We start from the raw sequence: 22,500 nt of genomic DNA, 5'->3' as shown, positions 1-22,500 counted from the left end.
TAAGACGAACAACATAAAAGAAACATAAAAACAGCATGATGCTTTATACCGTACAGATGATTTTATGAAATGAACCATTATGGCATTAGAACACTCTCCCATTGTACATGTGTTTGAAATGTGTGCACATTTTAGTGCAGTTCAGTGACAATGAACAGATTACACTACAATGAACTCGTATCTGAAAGAACCACCATGTTTAGGGTTTCCTCTAGGAAACAAAAGTGGAATTTCTGTATTTACTTTATGTGATGAAATACAGAGAAACCAAAACACTAATTCTACTAATAATGTAATTATTATAATTCTAATTATATATCCTCAATGAAAACACTGTTAAAGTCCTGCAAATAAAGTTATTTACGCGATTTATGCAGGAAAAAGCTTTCAGTCAGCTGTCTTGGATCCTGGTTTACCTTAAGCCCTTTAAATGTGCTGGAATTATTTTTGGTCTAAAATTTCTGGAGTGGCAAAAGAAATGCTCAGGTCTCTCCAATCCAAATCACAGGCTAATATCTGACATGTCTTAATAGGAGAGGCAGCAAACTGTGGCAGTTGGTAAGCTGTCAATAATACGTTTGAGACAATGATGCTAAATCTGGACATTAGGTAAAACAAAAACATATAATACAAAGACGAGTGGTGATTTAAGAAGAGAAACGGGTACCCCTGGATATTGTACTCATCTCTACCTGTTCACTCTTAGTTCACTAGTTCAGTAGGGTTGAAACGGATATTTGAGCAGCCAGACTTGAGCATTATGCTTTCCTTAACTTTAGAACAGTAACATTAAAGTGTTGTTCCTGTGAGAAGTTTATATGCTGAAGATTAATATGCTAATCATGCAGGATCATAGTATTTCCTCACTACTAGTTGTGTTAAACATAAATTGTGGCTGTTAACAAAATTGTTAAAATTTCTACTTGCACTGGAAATGTTTGGAAACTTGTAAATATATAAAAACTTTAAAAAAAATACCGTTTGGGTTCCTTTTTCCTATAATATAGCATAACATAAGCCACTATAAAATGACTGGGATCTGAATACCATGACGGCACCATGACTGGGAATTTAAAGAATTTACACTGATATTGTCGCACAAATCGAACGATACTCGAGCAAGGCAGTGCCTCTTGATCGAGGTGTGCTGAGATTGAACATCTGGGTGTGGTCTGTTATCAAGAGCTGATGAATTTTTAAAGACACATGAAGATGTAAATGTGGATATTGAGGTGTAAGTGTGGATACCAGTCTAAATGTCTTTAGTTATTTAGAATAAAGATGCACTGGGTAATATACAGGGGTACCTTGCTACATTAAAAGTGAAATATTTATTTATATCCTGAGGTTATTAGTGTCATTGTTTTATCTCAAGCTAATATTTGGCATGACTGTTACTTGTCTGTTCATCGTACAAATGAAATTGTACAAAATAAAAATGAACGCTAAATGAAGTATTTAAAATGTTAATGAATCTCCTACTTGTCCTGAACTAATAGTATGGTGCAAAACAAAAACGAACAACAAAAAAACAGTTCATCGATGCTGTTAGCTTACCATAAATATTATAATTTCCTTTATAGACAACATGTACATCATATGAAGGAAGACTTTCTTTCTCAGAAGATCTCCTTGCTTGGTTAATAGACCCTGAAGAGGCTGAGCCATCCTCAGATCTCACCTCGGTCACTGAGTGATCATTACAGCCACCTGTGTGCTCGACACAAATGCATTTTAAGAAGCTAGGACTAAAAGGTTTATCTGGCAGGATAAAAAAAAAAAACAAAACAGCAAATGTGTGTCTAATAGGTGAAACAAGGTGAGTTATCTCATTAGCTTGGATGTGGCGCATTGCTCGATAGGAGCCTGCTACAGCCACACTTAAGTTCATCACAGAATTAGGAGTAAAGTATCACTGAGACGTGTCATTAGTGCCATGCCTCTAGCTATGCACAGTTTTTCTCTTTAGTCTCATTCTCTTACAGCTTTCTGTCCATTGTGTCAGGCGATAACGTCCTGCGGCACCGAGTCGCCAAGATCTCCGACTCGCTGTGCTCTGCTTCCTGAGGGATCTCGGAGTCTGACTCGCCCTCCTCCTCCAAAGTCAGCTCGAACTGGATCTTTTCGCTGGTGGAGGCTCCGATGGCACTGTAAGAGTCCTGTTCCTCAGGTGGGGGTGAGGGACTGCGGCGGATCATGCTCTGGTACCACTCGCGGTTGTCTTCCAGAGTGTCCAGAATGTCTTGGGCGTCTGGGTGGACGAGGTCAGCCCACGTCTCCCAGAGAGGGTGCACAATGTAGTCAATGAAGCCCACCTTAACATGGAGGCAAATAGTAGGTAGATGTTTAGCATAGACACTTTAGCTCATGCAGAAAAAAAACTCTAATTTGATTTGTTGTAAAAGTAAAAGATTTTCGTATTGATTATTCATCTTAGTTAATACTACTGCTACTATTTAGCTGAGCATGTATGTGGCAATGTTAAAAAAACCCCAAAAACTAAAAACTGGTTTTAACACTGGGATTATTTCAAAGTAACTACCAGTGTGAAAGCTCACTTACATGTTACTTTTCATGTTTGTTAGAGACTGAGTCGAGGACATGAAGCTGTATAATAGAAAACATTTCTAGTAGTGTTCCCTATTTTATTTTGTTGTTGTTGTTTTTTTTCCATCACTAAAAATAGCTAAACTCTTACCAGCTACATTTTTGTGTTTCAAACAAAATTGTCAAATAGTTTTAAAGGACATGATGCCATAAATGTGTTTTAATTAATTTATGCTCACTGCATCAGGAAGTCCACAAGTTTTCGGATTGACGACGTATGGACACAGAAGGACAAAGACCAATCACAATGACGCTTTCAATTGTCCAAAGCAGTGACCAGAAATGTGTACAAAAAAGCCAGACGTGAATTGTGGCCTGTGTGTTTAAGGCTTAATCTAATTTAAGCTGAACAGAGCAAAGGAAGATTAACCCACCTATTGGTCAATGCTTATGAAAGATTTCTCTTGTCTTTTATAACAGCCACAGAATTTGAGACAGCAGAGAAAAAAGCATTGGAAAATGAAGCTGCAGTCCAGCTTAGGTATTAACCACATGGCTGCTCGTGTTGCTTTGGTACCTGAGATTTCTCCACGGAAGCAGTGTGTTTGTCACACATGGGGCTGATCTCCATGCCTTTGTCTCGCTCCCGGTCACCCTGGGTGAAATACTCCACCATAATGCGGTCAGTCCACTGCCTGTAGATCTCCAGAGGCTTTGTAGGGTTGCTGAGGTCAGAACAATGGACCATGTTTTGGAGAACCTAAAGCCAGAAGATGATAGAAACATAAGCTTTCAGTTTAAGTCAGTAGAGAGCTAGATCTATAAAACCAGAACTATAGAACAGACCTGTATTCTGTCGGAGTAGTTGTCCAGCAACAATACTCCCAGACTGGTCACTTTCTTTGTCTCAACCATGGTCTTCAGGGCTGCCAGGAAATTCATATGCTTGGACATGTCTGTGGCTAATACCTGTTTTGAAGCAAGTCATAAAATAAAGGCATCACATCAAATAAGCAGTAAGGTATGGTAATGGTATGGTAATGGTAAGGCATGGAACAAGTTTCCACACCCTATTGTTTGTGGGTGATAACTTATCCACAAAAAATGATAAAGTATATATAATAAATATAAAATGTGGCTTGTTTGGCAAAATCAACTAAAAAAATTCACTGAAAACAAATCAAGGCATTCATGGTGGGATGAAATGTATTAGATGAATTGCACTTAAAAAATTAGCAACATCTTAAATATTTCAGCTGTGTGTTAAATAAGCTTTAATAGCTTTATTATAATCTTAATTTTTATTATTATTTTTATTTTATCTGCTGTAATGGTGCACACACTTGTGCAATCACGTTTTATTGCTGATGGATTAAATACAAAGAAACATATGCTCTTTATTTAAAATGATGTAGATTAGACTCACTCAAGGTTAATGTCAAACCTCACCATGTCGATGACCATCGTGCGTAGTGACAGCCTCTGTTTCTTGCTCAGGTTCTGGAAGATGTCGCAGTTTTCTTCCTGTAGGAGTTTAAAGCCCACGGCCAGGTGGTGGTTCTCCAGAACAGACGCGTCGTTATACATCAGAGCCAGCTCAGAGTCTGAAACAATGAAGGTGTACACACACAATTATCTAGTATTCAGCTAGTTGGACTATTTTTGTGGACTAGTGAAATGCCCATAAAACAAGAACACACTTGAATTCAGTACTTGTTAAAAAAAAATGATTATAAATAATGCATTTATATATAACTGTGCATAAAGGTACTTGTGTTGATGAGGAATTGGTTTGACACTCCAGGATGATCAACATCATGTATGGCACTAGCAAACAAAGCAGCCATGATTTCGAGGTCAGTGAAGACATCCTGAAATAAAGAACAGGTTATTATTATTATTATTATTATTATTATTATTATTATTTCTGGCGAAATCCTCAGCTCCTTTAGTTTGCTTGAATAAATGAAGAAAGGAACCTCTAAAGCAGGAGAGGAGAGGAGAACGTGTGTGGATTGCAGTACATCAGCAGCATGGATGTTGTTGTGATAAGCAACATCAGTGTGGTAGTGGCCCTCTAGGGTCATCATGAAGGTGATGAATGTGTCTGTTGGGATCTTAAAGCACTTCAGTAGGTCTCTTTCCTGGAAAAAAAGAGATGATGCAGTGATATAATGCTATGCAGTAAATCAATAGCAGTATAATAAATACATGGATTAATCAAGAAAGTTTAAAGTTTCATACCTGAAATATTGTGTACATGATCACCGTCAGTGGCCGATTCCCTGAATGCTCTGCTATCTTAAAGATATCAAGACCCCAGCGATTGATGTCCTCAAGTTCCTGGAATTAAAAAAAACTGTGTTCACATGAAATCTCACAGTATGAATCCATTTGTATTATCTTTTCAAGGCCCTTTCAGCAAAGGTAAAAATTTACTGCGATCCGTTTCGTCACCATTTATAGGTCCATGTGATGAAACTGTGGCACATATTAAGGATGTCCTTTCATAAACATTTCACAGCAGAGTTGTGAGGTGCCATGACAGTTGATTATCACGATAGCTGTCATAACAATTGACAGTTTACAGTATATTAATTTGTGCTACAGTTTTATTTTGCATAGTTATTACTAGAGATGCATCACTGCCAACATGCTTTTTTCTTAGCATTTGCTGATATCAGGGATCAAATTAGTATTCAACTGAGGATGTCCCAGAACATTTTAATGATTATGTTATCCTGTTATAAATAGTGGCCATGAAGCACATGTGTGTACTAGGCTTGTTCTTTCTAACATTTTCTATGATTTGATGCATTAGCTACCAACATTGTAGTGGTTGGAGTAGGGGCTGCATTGGAAGACACTATAGATGCTTCAAAAAAGAAAACATTTGTTTAGCTATAAATAACATTTTACAAATAATGATTCATTGCATCTGAGAACTTTCTTGTCAAGGTCTGTGAAGTACTACTTTGGACCTTGGAACGAAACAAACTGCTTTGTCTTTTAAAGTGTCTTACAAATTTTAAAGGGCCTCTTTAGCCCTAATATTCTACATTGTGTATGTGAACGAACTGACCTTAGCCAGCAGGCTCTCGTGCTCAGTGTTGACCCCAAAGCGAGGGATGCGGCTAGGGGCCAGGCTCGTGCTGTGTGTCAGCTTCTTCACCCCGCTGATCTGAGACATGGGACGCCGTTTCTTCTCCTTCTCCTTCGGTGGCGGAGACAAGATTTCCACATCGTGTGGTTTCTCTACACACATTATAACAATTATACTGGCATGCATACTTAACCAACATCTATTTATTCACATAGTCATTCAGCAGGAACAACAGTGTCTTAAGATTTGAACATCCTTCACCAGACATATTTTGCTCTTTTTGTAAAAATAAATCTCAAGTAGATTCCTAGATTCCTAACATTAATAGCAACAAAGTACCTTCATCCTCATGATTAGTGTGGATTTTTCTGTTTATAGTTTACAGATGCTCCCTTTGTGTGGGTCATGATCGTCACAATGTTACTGTTAATCCCACATTGACGCACACAATTCAGCCCAATGGCGATACTGTAGTCCCCATAGCAAGGACAGGCAATGTGTTTAGGATTGTTTCCATCTTTCTTTTGTTTTCCCATATAAAAGATTTCCATTCTACATAAAGTTATACTTATAACAAGAACCCATCTCACAGCACCGAACCCAATGCATGCGGCATATACACGAATGAACAAAGAACAAACAAATACAAAAGAACCACGTTTTCCTAACACTCAATATTTAAGTTTAATATTCCTATTATAAGTAAAAAGCGGATGGGTGGGTGTCAAAATGTGTAAGATGATTCTTTGAAAGCCTGGTTTTCAATCAGATGGCTATAATATATGATGAGTGTATGACTCACTCACACTTACCTAAAAATGTGCTTGATATGAACTCGGACACTTGGTTTCCTGAGCGACTCGTCTCTGACAACTGGGTAAGTTCACGGTTCAGCATTCTTTTAAACTGCACACAGGGCATACACAGTGGATTGTTTATCAGCAATTACTGTCATTTAGGAACTACAGACTTCTCCAGCAAAGATGTACCAAGAGGCAATAACACTACTTAAATCAGAATTAGGAAGAATTACATGTATGTAACTTTTGATCCCCTCCAAGAAAAAAAAAGGCCAAAATATTACAAATTATTCCAAACTTTGCAACCAGAAATTTTTTTTTATTTGTATTGGTGAATTTGCTAGCACAGGATTCTTATTTTAAACTCCTACTGGTGAAGACACACATGCAATTATTTTCTATGACAGCCGTACTCATGTTTACTGCACTTCAAAGGATCTTGCCCCAGATCTACAAAAAAATCTGCAGAAATTTTTAAAAATATTTTGAAGTTTGATTTTACGTTGTTTTCTAAGGTGCCATCTAGAGGGGATGTTGAGAAATGTGTATTCTACTGCACAATTTAAAGGTGGGGTGCATGATGTTGACAAGATGAAGCCAATGTTGACATTTGAAATCACCAAAACAAACACGCCCCTAACCCAAATGGGTGTCACCCCTGTTTTAGCTCCGCCCCACACATACATACGCAACATACCTTTTTCGCTTTTCGTTTTTATCCGCCATGTCAATGTTTCAATTGCTTTCGGCTAATGTCACACATGCGCACTGAACACTCTCTCCACCACATATTGACAAGACACGCCCCTTTCTGCTAATTGCTTTCTGCTACACGTTTCTTTTGTTTGTCGGCCCGACTCAGTTTTCTGAAGCATTTCTCAAACATCGTGCACTCCACCTTTAAGTAAAAATATCCCAAGTCAGACTCAGATTCAGTCCTTGAACTACCTGAGACTGAATGTCGACTAATGCGGTAATAAATTAACAAACACACACCCAAATTTATCGTTGGAGAAAAAGGAGTCTGTGATATACATTCTTAATATATGTGTTGGTACAGTATGTATTTTCAACCCTGAGGTCAAAACCTGGCAGCAGTTTGAACATCTAATGATATATGATAAACGACGATTTGTTCAATGGTGCTGTAGGGAAAAAATATACAACACACAACAGACACGAGAGTTTTGTGGTTGCCATAACAACTCAGGTACACAAAAGCAGCATCTCCATGTGGAGACAGGACCCTTTATTCAGAAGTATGGGTGTCTAACACCTTCTCAATGGAATCAACAAGCTTCCTGCATCTCTGTAAAAGCTGTTAATCAGAGAAGTTTATTAATACACATGCATGCATACATACAGTGACTCATGCACACACCCTTGCATGCACATATACATAAACATACACACCAGCATGAACTTCTAGATATCTCAGATGACTCCTCGTGCAATCCTAACAGTAGTACATAGTAAAAACTTTTCCTGGTCCTTTACTCCAACCCCATGGCACTGTGTCCACTGTAGCCTAGTTTTTAGCTGAAAGTAGTGGAATATGATGTCGTCTTCTGCTTTTGTAACTGTTCAACTTTAAGGTTTAATGTATTGTGTGTTCTAAGACGCTTTTTTGCTCTCATCACCAACAAGATATCTCTGCCTGCAGAACTGCTGTTCACTGAATGCGTTTTGTTTTTCACAGCATTCTGTTATCAAGACAATTATGTGTCAAAACCAGGAGAGGAGTCATTACTAAACTACTCAAAACAAGCCCTTCTGACACCAACAAGGTCGAATGCATGCCACCGTGCCACATGCCAAAAATAACTAAGCTCCCCATTCTGATGTCTGGTATCTACATGATATTACGAGCTGCACAACTGCTATAAATTGAATTGGCTTATATGGATAATTGCATGAAATATGCCCCTGATATATGGTTACAGAAGGAAATTTCCTCTTAAGATTGTGGCTCACATTTTACATTTATATCCTCACAGCTCATGTTGGAAAAGGTTGCACCGGTTAATGACCCGAGTCGAGCATTAGTACACTTACCAGAGTGAAAGTCATATCTCTGGCATGAGCTCATGTACAGAGCCATACTGAGATTTACTGGATTACGGAGCAAATCTTGTGAAAAGAAAAAGTATCATTTCGTTATCCAGCACAGTCCTCTAAAGAAAAGTGCATGTGGTCGTATCATTAGCAGCTTCCAATTCCACTGTAGTCTGACAGCACATGTTGTCCAAGCAGAATAATTCCGGCTGCTCCATACAGAAGAACAGTTTGATACAAATTCCATGTATCTGCATAAAGGCAACACATGTCACTGCTGGTCACTGTCCTCTGACAGTGTGTGTACATACAGAAAGATGAGAGAGTATGATGCTTTCACAAGCTACGTCCCCATCCCCAGTTTCCAGCATGTTTTAGAACTTCCAATCAGCTACTCCTGACAACAGAGGCTTGAGCCGATCTGATTGGCTGGTAAGCACGGAGAGAGGTGTGTGCATACGCATGGGGCTAGAGGCGTGTGGGCTTTGCACACTTAATGTGCAGAAAATGGGCAGAGGGAAAAAATATGAATAAAGCAGAAGGGTAACTCCATTCGTGATGGTGTGAAAGAAAAAAACAGAAGGAATCTGAAGCAGCAGCATGGATGAATATAAAAGATTTCATAAAGTATGTTTAGCAAGAACATCAACTCCTGTACTGCTTCAACAACCTATATGTGAGGATTTTTTGACTATTTAATGCAGTTAAAAAAACAATTCATAAACACACAGATACAGGAATATAAAAGTAAAAATATACTGTATAACATTTGCATTGAGCTCCACTGTAGAGGAGATACATTTCTGTGGATCCCATGATTTGATAGTAAAATATATTTATTATTTTCTTTAGTTAATAAATTGCAAATTATTTTGACACAAGTAATATGGATAATATGGATTTCTGCACTTTTTAAAAAATATTTTTAGGATTCTGTTATTCTGAGATATTGTCACGATATTGCCTGTCTATTTATAGTATCAAGCTATAAATAGCATTTTCAGTACTACACACAGCCACGTCATGGTTTGGTGGTCTCCCATGACATTAGCTCCACACACAAAGTGGCGCAATCACATTTCCAAGCACAATATAGTGTGTGTGAGTGTGAAATTTGCAAGCATGTCTAATAAGGCAGATGTATGTGGAGGCTTCAGGCTTTCAGCATGTATCAAAAGAACAACAGGTATGTGTACCTGTATCTTCACTCAACATTTGGAAAACACACAAACTCAACAACTCCACTTTTCAGCATTTTTATCTTTATTTTTCCTCATGATCTCCTCAATTAGGTCCTTTTCCGTTTCCCAACCCTAAGCCGACTCTTCCCTGTCACACGACAGCTACAAGGAGGAGAAGGTTAAGACTAACGTGCTTTGTTTGAGAAACATGAAGAGAACTCAGCTTTTTTGAACTGTCTTTCATGCAGCACCACAGGACAGCGTAACACACTAAAAAAATGCTAACTGTTTAAGCTCACAATGCAATTAGCTTGTATCACAAAGATTTATGGATGAAAAGGAAAATATGAGTGCCAATAAGGAAATAAAGCAATGTAATGTTGAACTATAAATAGACTACAGATGATACCTTATTGGAGGCCATTTCGCTGACCGAGTGACGTGTCTGCAGGGTCTCCAATTGGTCCAGACACCAATCAAGTTCTTCCAGGGTCTCAATTGCCAGCTTCTGGTATGTCTCATCTGCAATAAGATGGTTATCATGCTATGAACATAACTAAAAAATAAAATGAAAAATTCCATGTAGTTTCCATTGAAAATGGGAGTACATGCATCACCACTGTTAGGCAACGAGAAGTCACAGGGCATATTTCCTTTAAATACAGTGGTGTGAAAAAGTGTTGGCCCCCTTCCTGATTTTTGCATGTTTGTCACACTTTAATGTTTCAGATCATCAAACAAATTTAGATATTATTCAAAGATAACACAAGCAAACACAACATGCAGTTTTTAAATTAAGGTTTTTATTAATAAGGGAAAACAAAATCCAAACCTACATGGCCCTGTGTGAAAAAGTGTTTGCCCCCTAAACCTAATAACTGGTTGGGCCGCCCTTAGCAGCAAGAACTGCAACAAGCGTTTGCGATAACTTCTGATGAGCCTGTTACAGCGCTGTGGAGGAATTCTGGACCACTCATCTTTGCAGAATTGTTGTAATTCAGCCACTTTGGAGGGATTTTGAGCATGAACCACCTTTTTAAGGTCATGCCACAGCATCTCAATAGGATCCAGCTCAGAACTTTGACTAGGCCACTCCAAATTTTGTTTTTCTTCAGCCGTTCAGAGGTGGACTTGCTGGTGTGTTTTGGATCATTGTTCTGCTGCAGAACCCAAATTTACTTCAGCTTGAGGTCACAAACAGATAGCCGCACATCGTCCTTCAGGATATTTTGGTAGACAGAATTCATGGTTCCATTTATCACAGCAAGTCCTCCTGGTCCTGAGGCAGCAAAACAGCCCCAGACCATCACACTACCACCACCACATTTTACTGTTGGTATGATGTACTTTTTCTGAAATGCAGTTACTTTTACGCCAGATGTAATGGGACACACACCTTTCAAAAAGTTCAGCTTTTGTCTAATCAGAGTATTTTCACAAAAGTCTTGGGGATCATCAAGATGTTTTCTGGCAAATTTGAGACGAGCCTTTATGTTCTTTTTGCTCAGCAGCAGCTTTCATCTTGGAACTCCATGCAGGCCATTTTTGCCCAGTCTCTTTCTTATGGTGGAGTCATGAACACTGACCATAACTTTGGATGTTGTTGTGGGGTCTTTTGTGACATCTTGGATGAGTCGTTGCTGCGCTCTTGGGGTAATTTTGGTCAGCCGGCCTCTCCTGGGAAGCAGGTGTGGCAGTAATCAGGCCTGGGTGTGGCTAGAGAAATTGAACTCAGGTGTGATAAACCACAGTTATGTTTTAATAGGGGGCAAACACTTTTTCACACAGGGCCATGTGTGTTTGGATTTTGTTTTCCCTTAATAATAAACACCTTCATTTACAAACTGCATGTTGTGTTTACTTGTGTTATCTTTGAATACTATTTAAATTTGTTTGATGAAAAAAAATCAGGAAGGGGCAAACACTTTTTTATACCACTGCAGGTCTTTTATTGTCACTTTTTTAAAAAGTAAGCCTGAACTTGATCTTCATTATGTTTACGATTGGATTCCCACATGGAACAAAGGTGTGAAGAAAAACTGGATGTTTCAATTTTGTTTGTTGTGTGGTTCACTGCAGTCAATTACGGTGCAATATTTTTACTCAAACTTTATAGGCTTGTTTACAAAATAAATGTCTTCTCTCCTTATCTAGGACTAAATACATAGCCACTGACCTGGCACACCCTGCTTGCACACAGAGGGAGGATTACTGCCCGACGGCCGTCTAAAAAAAAGAAAGAAATATGCAATTAGTGCTATGTTTGGAAATCTTTCATTTTGTAAGTGGCTGAAATTGGATAAAACAATAAAATAAAATAAAATATGCTGGACAAATATGAACCAGACAACCTCTCTTACTTGCAACTTCCCCGATCCTGCAGATGAGTCAATGCTGCAAAGTTGCTCCGCACTGTTCGCAAACTGGCCAGGACCTATGTGGACGAACATCTACACGTTTCAAGTGCACTAAAACTGACAAAACACTTGACATAATGGCAAATTAAGTGCACTGAAACAGAACATAATTACACTAACCTGTGCAAATGGTGTTACAATCATGTCTTCATGTCTGAAATAAGAAAAAAAGAGAATTCTTTGTCTTTCAATGTTGTGGGTTTTTTCATAGAGCTGTCCGGTCAGCTGGGTTTAACCTCAAGTAGATAGGGTAAGTTTATGGTCTAAAACGTGCCACTGTACAAGGGTCATTCAGAATTACAGCAGAGAACTGGACATTAGTAAACTGCAAAGTGAGAGGTGAGGAGTTTGAACCACTTCAGTTTACAAGGCATGAGCATCATGTATACATATGCAATGTTAGTTGATCAGTCACTACTATACAAAAACATAAATAGTGTAAGTGTGTGATTATACATACAGCTAACAATTTTTAAACATAAACGTATGTATATATTAATCAGCCATGTAAACTGAAGCTCAAATTGTTTCACCTGTGGGTGATGCATGCAGAAAAAAAACAGAATACAGGTGCATGCTTCACATTTAATCAGGCCACATATCCTCGACTTCTGGTGTGATGAACCGCATGACGTTGGGAAAACGAGTTTGTGAGTGGGTCTTGGTGATCAGTGATTATGTCAGTTAATGGGGAAACATTGTTAAAGGAAAAGAAAGTTGCCACAAGCTTATCTCACCGAGGCAGACAACTGACTTCCCACTGTTTCAAGCCCTCTTCCCTTGAGAAAAAACAAAAAAAACGAAAAAAGTCTCAAAAAAGAGTCTCATGACCTCACTTGGATGTTTGGGCAAAAAAATATTGACGTCATATATGATGTCAACAATGAGGAAGTTGAGAATGTTTGTGTATATATATATATATATATATATATATATATATATATATATATATATATATATATATATATATATATATACATACATATATATATGCATTCAGTATAATGAACGATATTGATAGCTGTTTTAAGCCCATTATTAAAAACACGAAGCAGCGTAGTACATAGTAATCTCTCCAATATTAACTTAGGCTATGAATCATCAGCACTTAGCAGAGTAATAATACTTACAGCTCACTAGTAGTGGAGGAGTTTCGGGACATGGCTTTTGGTGAGATGTCAAAGTCAGAATCGGAGCGGTACAAGAAAGACTCGCGTCGCTGACTGTGAGGGAAGTTGCCCTGCAGGACCAGGCCAGAGCTCGGACTGACCTGAGAGTCAACTGCTCGTCCCACTGATGGTCCATTTTCAACATCAAAACTGCAACAGTGAAAAAAGAAACCAAGAAAAGATTAGATTGCAATTCTGCACAAGAACAAGAAAAGAAATAAATTTAAACATAACAACACAATATTTAGAATTGTGGATTAATTAATTAATGCTATTATCATGAGGAACAAAAATAGTAAAACTATGTTCATTCATTCATTCATTCATTTTCTACCGCTTATCCAAACTACCTCGGGTCACAGGGAGCCTGTGCCTATCTCAGGAGTCATCGGGCATCAAGGCAGGATACACCCTGGACGGAGTGCCAACCCATCGTAGGGCACACACACACTCTCTCATTTACTCACACACTCACACACTATGGACAATTTTTCAGAGATGCCAATCAACCTAACATGCATGTCTTTGGACCGGGGGAGAAAACCGGAGTACCCGGAGGAAACCCCCGAGGCACAGGGAGAACATGCAAACTCCACACACACAAGGCGGAGATGGGAATCAAACCCACAACCCTGAAGGTGTGAGGTGAACGTGCTAACCACTAAGCCACCGTGCCCCCTGTAAAACTATGTTAATATCTATAATATTATATGATATTAAATATTAACTCAAAGGCCTGAACCTTGCTTTATATACAGTATGTGGGATAAATAATCTCTAAATGACTAGTATGTCTGACCCTCTGCTTGGTCAAACTTTGCCCATCCTTTCTGGTATATCTGTTTCATAGCATTGAAGACATCTTAAACAGCATTCCCTGTCCGGGTAAATTCCTTACAGAACACTGTTTGCTGTTATATATATTTTTCAATCCGGGTCTGGCTCATGGCAGAGGCCGTGATGTAAAAGGTACACTGCATAAAAGTTTTCCACTTAAACACTATAAAGACCCATTGTGTTTCTTCTTCATTAATGATGTTGATAGTAAGAACAAAACTATCACACAACTATCTTTTGCTTGCATACAGGATCCACATGAGATTTTTGAGGTTATCGCATAATCAGAATGATCATGCAAAAGAGGTCACTTGATTCATGAGGAAAGTAAATGGGTGACTGAGGAGCCACCGAGAATGTGGCAGGGGACTGAAAGGGCACAGAGCGGCTGCAGCAACTCGTGAATCATTTCCTTTTCACTTCCGTGGGAATTCTCATCTGGCTTTCAGAAGGAATGTCGATCTGCATCTGCTCTGATGTGTGGGGACGCATGGCGAAAATGTGAAAGTCACATGGTCTGACTGGAGGGCTATGAATAACCGCTACAACAGCTTAGGCTATTTATAGTCACTCAGGTGAAGCTACAACCCTATTTGCAATGCAGTACGTCTCCCTGTCACACATACATCCCTGCGTGCAGCTGCATCCGAAATAATCGCTTCTATTTTTAACCTGTATCATATTAGAGAGTAGTGGAGTGGAATAAACCATCAACCATGCCTTGTAGATTATTATTTATTTTGAAATGGACTTCTATTCCATTCTAATGAATGTAAGAACAATCTGAATCTTAATTCCCTAACAACTATTAACTAAGTGCTCATCTAAAGTAAACATTTGTTTATCCTATTTATCTTAAAAAGCTTGAAGGAGACCATGGAGGAGAGCCTAGCAATGCTCATCTCATCTTCAAACCTTCCTCCAACCACCTCAAGGTTTGACATGTTGCGCTGTGATGCTTTTCTGCTCACCACAGTTGTAAAGAGGGCTTATATAAGTTACAGCAGCAGTCTGACCATTATCCTTTGACTTCCCATCAACAAGGCGATTCTGCCTACAGAATTTCCACTCACTGGATGTCTTTTGTTTTTCACACCATTCTACGTAAACTCTAGAGCATATCCCATGTCCCAGTTTTCTCAGAATCCCAGTTTCTAAAATTCTCAAAACAGCCCGTCTGGCACCAACAATCATGCCACTGTCAAAGTCACTGAGATCACATTCTTCCACTCTTGATGACTGATGTGAACGTAACTCAAGCTCTTGTCCTGCATCTGAATGACGTTATGCTTAAGGCTGCTGCCAATCAATTGGCTTATTAAATAATTGTATTGAGTACATTTCCAGTTATTTGGATAGACAGATAGACGGATGGATGGATGGATGAATAGATAGATAGATAGATAGATAGATAGATAGATAGATAGACGGATGGATGGATGGATGAATAGATAGATAGATAGATAGATAGATAGATAGATAGATAGATAGATAGATAGATACTTTATTGATCCCGTAGATATGTGTACTTCCACAATTTTATCCTCCCCCCTGAATCCCAGCAATCTTGGCTCCATACTCAAGCTTCACGGATCTCAGAAATTGGACAACAGATTCTTTTCACAGCATAACATTATTCCAGAGATTTGTTTGAAAGTGCCATTGAGAGTTATGTTGGTCCGACCCATCTTGGCTTTTTTCTTTCTTTTTTAACTTGTCTTGAGTTTTTATGATTACAAACAAAAATGTTTCAGTACATATTAGCGATTTTCACACTGCGCTTAACCTTAAGTTATTAAACCTTAACACTGCCTATTACGCAGGGATATGAAGCCCTGCTCTGAAACAGAGTTAGCACTGATTTTAGTGTTAACCCTGTATTGTGGTGCTAAAGGTGTACAGTGTGAAATGATGCTGTGTTAGAATCAGAGGTGGGAAGTCACACATGTGCAAGTCACAAGTAAGTCTCAAGTCATGAATGTCAAGTCAAAGTCAAGTCGAGTCTTTTTTTAATATTTGTCAAGCAAGTCTCAAGTCTCAAATTTGCGACTTAAGTCTGATTCTAATCAGAAATCGAATTGCACATACCTCATAGTACATGCTTTGTATCACAGAGTTTAAGTGAAAAAAAAGAAGTCAAATGATGATAGAAATCACGTCCATTGGAGCCAAAGTGACTATTTTATTTTTACAGTTAAGATCGGAAAAGCCAGTTAAAACAGGAGGATTTACATGGAGGATTTGTTCCTCATTGGTGTGATATTTAAACTGATTGTGTGCTGCTTATTCAGTCATGGTTGATGAAAATACAAATATGCAAATAATTAAGTTAACCCAGTGTTCAGGAATGTACAGTTAGGTGATCCTGGGTATTAATCGATTAATTGTTAACTCTTGGTAAAGAACGAGCAGCGTGAAATGTCAAATAAGATTACCCAGGATTCATTTCCCCAGGGTTTACATTGACCCAGTTAAATATTCCATGTGTGAAAAGTCTTAACTATAATAAATCATTCTAAATTTCTTGATACGCAGGTGCAAGTTTAGTAATTAGATAGTGTTTCATGCCCATGATCTCATCCTTTTATGCACTTTTTAACTGTAAAATCTATACAGTACTAGGGACATTTTACAGCTGATTGAAGAAAAAATAGTATAATATTTTTATTGTAAAATAGCCAGAAAATGAACTCTTTCTTTTTTCTCAATTAAGAAAAGATTTCGGCTATTTATGGGATTATTGTGTGACCTTTCTTAAATCACTCTAAAGCAAATCTCTTCAGCTTTATGCTTCGTTCTCTCTGGCACATTTGCAGCTACTTTAAAATACTGCTGCGTGATTAGTCTAGGGTGTAAAGAGGAGAGGATCATATTATTCCAAGTTTAGCTTGACTTCATTTGAGAGTCCAGTGTAGTCTCAGTCTTGCTCTTATTCTGAAAATCTGTAAGACACTTGACGTCATCAGCTTCATTTCACTGTTCATCTCTTAATAGTCAAATTAATTAAAAAAAGGTTTTGCAGTTGCTGCCCCAAAAGTTCCAAACTTCCTGTCCATTAATACACACCTCTTCTTTTGATGTAAAAACTATTGTTTTATTCTTTTGTTTATACATGTTTGTAGTTTGTCATAGGTAATTGTATATATATATATATTTTTACTAGAATAATAGGGCCATCATTTTCACAGATTTGCATAGGATAAAAAAAAAGCCCAACATTTTTACATAAAGGTTTATATCTTTAAAGTAAATGGTGATCTCAAACTCAATTTTTTCATAAGCATCTAACATTTTTAGGTGTTATTTATCTTCATCCACTCAAATTTTTTGTAAGGTTTTGTAAAAAAAATATTGTGGACTCAATATAAACTCTAAAAAATATATATATATATATTGAGTTTATATTGGTGTATTGAGTTTATATTGGTTTATATTGGTGTATTGGTGTATTTATGCAGAACTATACTGTGAACATAACATATCTCAGATGGACTATAGCAGTTGAATAACTCTCTGTCATTCCATACATTGATCATCACTGCCAAAAATACATTTGCTTCTTGAATCTCCGGTCCATATACTGTATATACACTATATGGGCAAAAGTTTGTAGACACCTGACCATCACACTGTATGTGTCTTAGTCTCCTTTTACTGTTATAATGACCTCCACTCCAGAAAAGGCTTTCCACAAGATTTTGGAGCATGGCTTAGTAACATAAGAGCATTAGTAACAGTTCTGATTCATCCCAAAGGTGTTCAGTGGGGAGGAGGTTATAGCTTTTAGCCCAAATGGAGTATACAGTATTTGATAAAATAAGTCACAAATAGCATGTGTATCAGGTATAAGGGTAAAGAAAGGAGTGATGAGAAGGTGCAATCAATATGCTCTTCAGTGGTGGTCCGAGAAGACTGTTGCGCTGAACATGGCATAATTGAGGGTAGCGCTCTGCAAAATGAAAAGCACTCAGGGACTTGTCCAGAGCTCAACCTCTCTCCCGGATCCACTATCCCCACTGCTGGGCCTGATTAAGCTCTCCGCAAATCTAGGCTTTATTTGGAACAACGTATTGATCCCAATTGGACAGCGTGCATCACTTGTTGAGCAAAAGCAATTAAGTAGCGAATTGCTTAGCCATGAAGGCTTAATGCACAGGCTGGGGTGAGAGTCAAGTTCAGAAGGGATGCAAAGAGGACTGGTCTTTGATTTGGGCTACAGATGTGCGTTTAATAGGCACATTTCAATAAACAAGTGATTGGGACCTGGGGTGAAGCAGGGTCTACCACTTCCCTTTTAAATTAAGCGGTTACAAGAAAAGGTGAAAGTACTAGTAATTATTCTTTAGCCTCTACTAAGGTGGATGTAGTTGGATGCATTTTCATTCTGGTTTCTGGGTGGAAAAAAATGCTATTTTACCGTATACCTTACGTAACAGAATACAGTGATAATTAGACTGTGTTTCCATTACTGGCACTGTTTAAGGCATGAAAATTTCAAACAATTTTAATTTACAGGGATCAGTCATGTTAAGTCAAAAAGATACAAATGAAAACAAGGAGATCAGAATAGTATAAAAAAGTGCTGAGATACTAACAGTATAAAGACCATCATTCAGAAACATGGCTTTCTGAAATACTGTCAAATTAGTTATTTTACTAATGCAGTTAGGATAACTGGCAAAGATAACCGTAAACTTGAATCAGTAATCTTGTCATCTTAGCACATATTAGCTAACTGGCATTAGCAGCCAAAATGATCAAATAATAAAAAATATTATTTAAAAATCCTTAAAGTATTCCTGTCAGGTTAGCTCTTGATTGCTATCTGTACTGTATTAGCTGCAAAAATGATTAATATTAAATATAATAATAATAATAATACTTTATTTATAAAGACCTTTAAAAACAGCCACAGAGAACCATAAAATATTGATAATGAAATAATGGAAATAATAAATATAATAATAATAAAAAGTTAATAATTTATGCTTGTACAAAAGCCAAGGAATTAAAATATGTTTTAAGTTGTTTTTAAACATGGAAACAGTGGGTGCCTGTCTGATGTGCGGAGGCAAGTTGTTCCATAGCCTTGGGGCAGCAACAGAGAAGGCTCGGTCCCCTCTGAGCTTCCTCTTTGATCGTCGGGTGTCAAGGAGTATTTGATCAGCTGACCTGAGCAAATGGGCAGTAGTGTAGGGGTGAAGCAGTTCAGTGAGGCACGACAGGGTGAGGCCATTTAAAGATTTAAAAACAAATAAAAGAACTAAGGTACACAGGCAGCCAGTGGACTGAGGCCAAAATCTGTGTAACGTGGTCATATTTCCGTGCACCAGTTAAAAGATGTGCAGCAGCATTTTTGACCAGTTGAAGACGAGACGAAGAAGACTGGCTATAGACCAATATAAAGTGCATTACGGTAATCAAGCCGGGATGTAATAAAGGCATGGATTACCATCTCAAATTGTTGCCTGGACACCAGAGGTTTTATTTTTGCCAAGTGCCTTAGGTGAAAGAAATTAGACTTCACCTCTGCACCAATTTGGCTATTCAATTTAAGATCTGTGTCCATTTTAAAGCCAAGATTAGTTATCATGGACCCTAATTAAATAATTACAATGATTCAAATTTGAATTAAAAATCCCCTCAGTAATCCTGTCACTCGTTCACTTGTTTTAGCTAGCTGACTTGCTAAGAGATTAATGTTTACAAATATGTACAGAAGCTAATTCCGTGGCTTATAACCCTTTGGTGACTTACAGTATAAGCCTTTAACACTCACAGCTAAGTATTTCTAATGCAATTATTGTGTTTTCCACATTCCAAATATGCAAATTTGTTATACATTATAAATATGGTTTGAATGCATCATAAATTGTTAGAATGCATTTGGAGTAGTGTTGAACTATTATTTTATGCAGATTATATTGCTAAGACCAAAGAAACAGATCCACTATTATTTGCATTTAGAAATGTAGATTACAGACAGGTTATATGATTTTGTAACCTATTTATTAATACCTTATAAGTTGATTTGTAGCTGTAAGTGAGACAACGTTTGAAACGTTGTCAATGGTCAATGGTATTATACAGTACGTGGAAAAAACAGCAGTGCATGTCAGCATACCATAGACACAATATGTTGTAGACACTGCTTATAATGCCATATGTTAAGAATTGATATGCTTAAAGTGCATTGTATTTTCACAAGTAATTTTAAGTAAGTGTATAATGCCTTAATAACATGGTTAGGAATGTGTCCCTTTATACTACATATGGTCGTTATACAAAGTGTTACTGAGTATATTATGACTACTGATGCCTAGATTATATAGATTTAACATTGATTCTCATTAGCGATTTATGCATACAGCTTTAAATATCCTCAAGTATTTTGATTTTCAATGTAGAGGTGTGCAAAGCTTTCGCTGGAATCCGCAACTTGCATAAACGTCCTCTTAATAGTTCAGCTGTAAACCTAAAGGCAAACATAGTCTTTGACCAGCGGATTACATTAAATGGTGGCTTCAAAAAAATGCCTGTAACACTCAATCTCTACACACACACACTTTTTTTTTGAGAAACGGTTAGAGAAGCTGTGACCACAAACGCCTGTGTCACCATGCACAGCTCTTCTGTTGACGTCATTTGTGGCTCAGTTTGCACTGCTATCAGAGATAAACAAGCACAACAGTGTTGGATGTGCCTGAGATAAGAAAGTAATGTATCAAAGACAATGTTTTAACTATTACTCCAAAACAACTCCAATGAGCCATCTGGATATTAACGGTGGAACATTTGAGCTGATATCGAGGCTACTTCTTAAAAAAAAAAAAAAAAAATTATGGTACAATACTTTGTATGCAGCTTTGGCCTTGTTTCAGCAGGTTGCAGCAAACCTGCAAACCTGGAAGCATGCATAAAGACATTCCATCGGGTTGAACACAGACATATGAAAAAGACAATTCCTGGTGCTTGTTTCCTGCCATTGAAAACATACAATCACTTCTTAAGGAATCCGCTCCCGAATGGCTCCCCTCAGTGTCATTTCTGTACAACATGGGCACAGGCTTCTTCAACAACAGGAAATGACACAAATGCATTTATTAGAGCTCCTTATGAGACATGATATGCTGAATCATGGTAGGGTTCGATTCAAAAAGCAACTCTTTCTCATTGGGTTCTAGCCTTTACTGTGCATAACTGAAGCATGTTATTATCTGGTGTGTAGTTTAAAAAGAACAGAAAAACCCTTAAAAAAGGTCCAACTGGCTTCTTGTAAACATTAATGGCTGTGTAATGCATTCTGTAGACTACTGTATATAATATTATTATCAACTACAGGAAGTGAGGTAATAAAAAATCATGAATTAGTATTATTTATTGCAGAGGAAGCAATCCGTTCTGGTTGTCCTTTGTTCCACAGATCTAAAGCGCTACCTTAATAGACATATCTGAGCATTAAACAACAAAAGGATCGTTTTTCTGCATCTTTAATAAAGACTGAAAAGAGACATGGTGCGCAAGCTGGGGTAAAAACATCAACACACTTTGTTTCACAGATATGGTCCGGTTTGTTTTGAGTTTAAACTCAGATCTGTTCATGGAGACCCTGCTGAGCCTGAGAGTCAGGCTCATGGAGAGCACAGCATATGGACTTTAACTGTATAGAGAGGAAGACAACAGAAGGTGGTAAAATCTGGTTAGAAACAGCAGGATAAGTCTCACTTCCTGCTTGTCACTGAGGTCCTTTATTACCTTGTACAATATAGAATCGATATGTAAATCATGTATATGTTACAAAAATGTGTATAAAGGAACCTAAATGACATAAGTTCACAAAAAAATCGAACTATTATTTTGAAAACATATGAGAATTTTCAGGAACTGTGCGTTTGTGCGAATCCTGCAAATGCAAGAATCAGACCTGTTAAACTAAACTCATTACACTCATTTTGAACACAACCACAACCTTTCCAGTGTGGCGACCAAAACGATGTTCCCTATAACAGAATAAAAAGGTGTGTGGGTTCTGTGTTCACCTGCTACACATATTTACATGCCAGAGCACCAAAGTGTCCTGAAAGCTCAGCTTCTATTACCAAATAGCAAGGTTAAACTGCACGTGTGATTTTTTATCCCCTGTGGTTTCACTGAAAGAAAAAGAGGGAAAAGAATTACCGCCTGCGTTTCTGCAAGATGTCGATTGGACGGTTTACCGCGCATGGGGATCCGTAGATATTCCCATTTCGAACTTTGAAAGCCCTGTCAGCCGGAGTGAGAAAGACACAGTTAGTCGGCAAACTCATAGCTCCTTCTATTTTGAAATACTTTCTTGCACTTCCCGGGTGTTTGTCCACTGGTTGCACTCTTTAGCTTTTCCCTACATGTTCC

At 37.9% G+C, this 22,500-nt stretch overlaps 1 protein-coding gene across 9 annotated transcripts in view; it reads right to left on the bottom strand.

Moving 5' to 3' along the window:
• pde4cb (phosphodiesterase 4C, cAMP-specific b) overlaps positions 1 to 22,500 on the bottom strand; it is a 65,758-nt gene that overhangs the window by 272 nt on the left and 42,986 nt on the right. For 4 of the 9 annotated variants that reach the window (XM_060877763.1, XM_060877778.1, XM_060877770.1 and 1 more), the window contains 15 exons: positions 13,234 to 13,422; positions 12,841 to 12,882; positions 12,224 to 12,257; positions 12,047 to 12,120; positions 11,863 to 11,912; positions 10,096 to 10,208; positions 6,463 to 6,556; positions 5,630 to 5,802; positions 4,792 to 4,890; positions 4,527 to 4,691; positions 4,319 to 4,418; positions 3,997 to 4,151; positions 3,394 to 3,516; positions 3,125 to 3,307; positions 1 to 2,315 (listed from right to left, as the gene is read on the bottom strand). The exon at positions 1 to 2,315 is cut by the window's left edge and continues 272 nt beyond it. In XM_060877763.1, the coding sequence (XP_060733746.1) occupies positions 1,980 to 2,315; positions 3,125 to 3,307; positions 3,394 to 3,516; positions 3,997 to 4,151; positions 4,319 to 4,418; positions 4,527 to 4,691; positions 4,792 to 4,890; positions 5,630 to 5,802; positions 6,463 to 6,556; positions 10,096 to 10,208; positions 11,863 to 11,912; positions 12,047 to 12,120; positions 12,224 to 12,257; positions 12,841 to 12,882; positions 13,234 to 13,422 (1,930 nt within the window). In that variant the 3' untranslated portion in view covers positions 1 to 1,979. Of the gene's footprint in view, positions 2,316 to 3,124; positions 3,308 to 3,393; positions 3,517 to 3,996; positions 4,152 to 4,318; positions 4,419 to 4,526; positions 4,692 to 4,791; positions 4,891 to 5,629; positions 5,803 to 6,462; positions 6,557 to 10,095; positions 10,209 to 11,862; positions 11,913 to 12,046; positions 12,121 to 12,223; positions 12,258 to 12,840; positions 12,883 to 13,233; positions 13,423 to 22,287 lie in introns of all 9 variants that reach the window. The other 5 variants (XM_060877785.1, XM_060877799.1, XM_060877792.1 and 2 more) reach the window with 3 other exon arrangements.

The sequence above is a fragment of the Tachysurus vachellii genome, chromosome 1 (genome assembly GCF_030014155.1).
Source record: "Tachysurus vachellii isolate PV-2020 chromosome 1, HZAU_Pvac_v1, whole genome shotgun sequence".
NCBI lineage: Eukaryota > Metazoa > Chordata > Actinopteri > Siluriformes > Bagridae > Tachysurus > Tachysurus vachellii.
The sequence above is the reverse complement of the archived record's forward strand: the minus strand, read 5'-3'. Positions and strand labels throughout refer to the sequence as shown.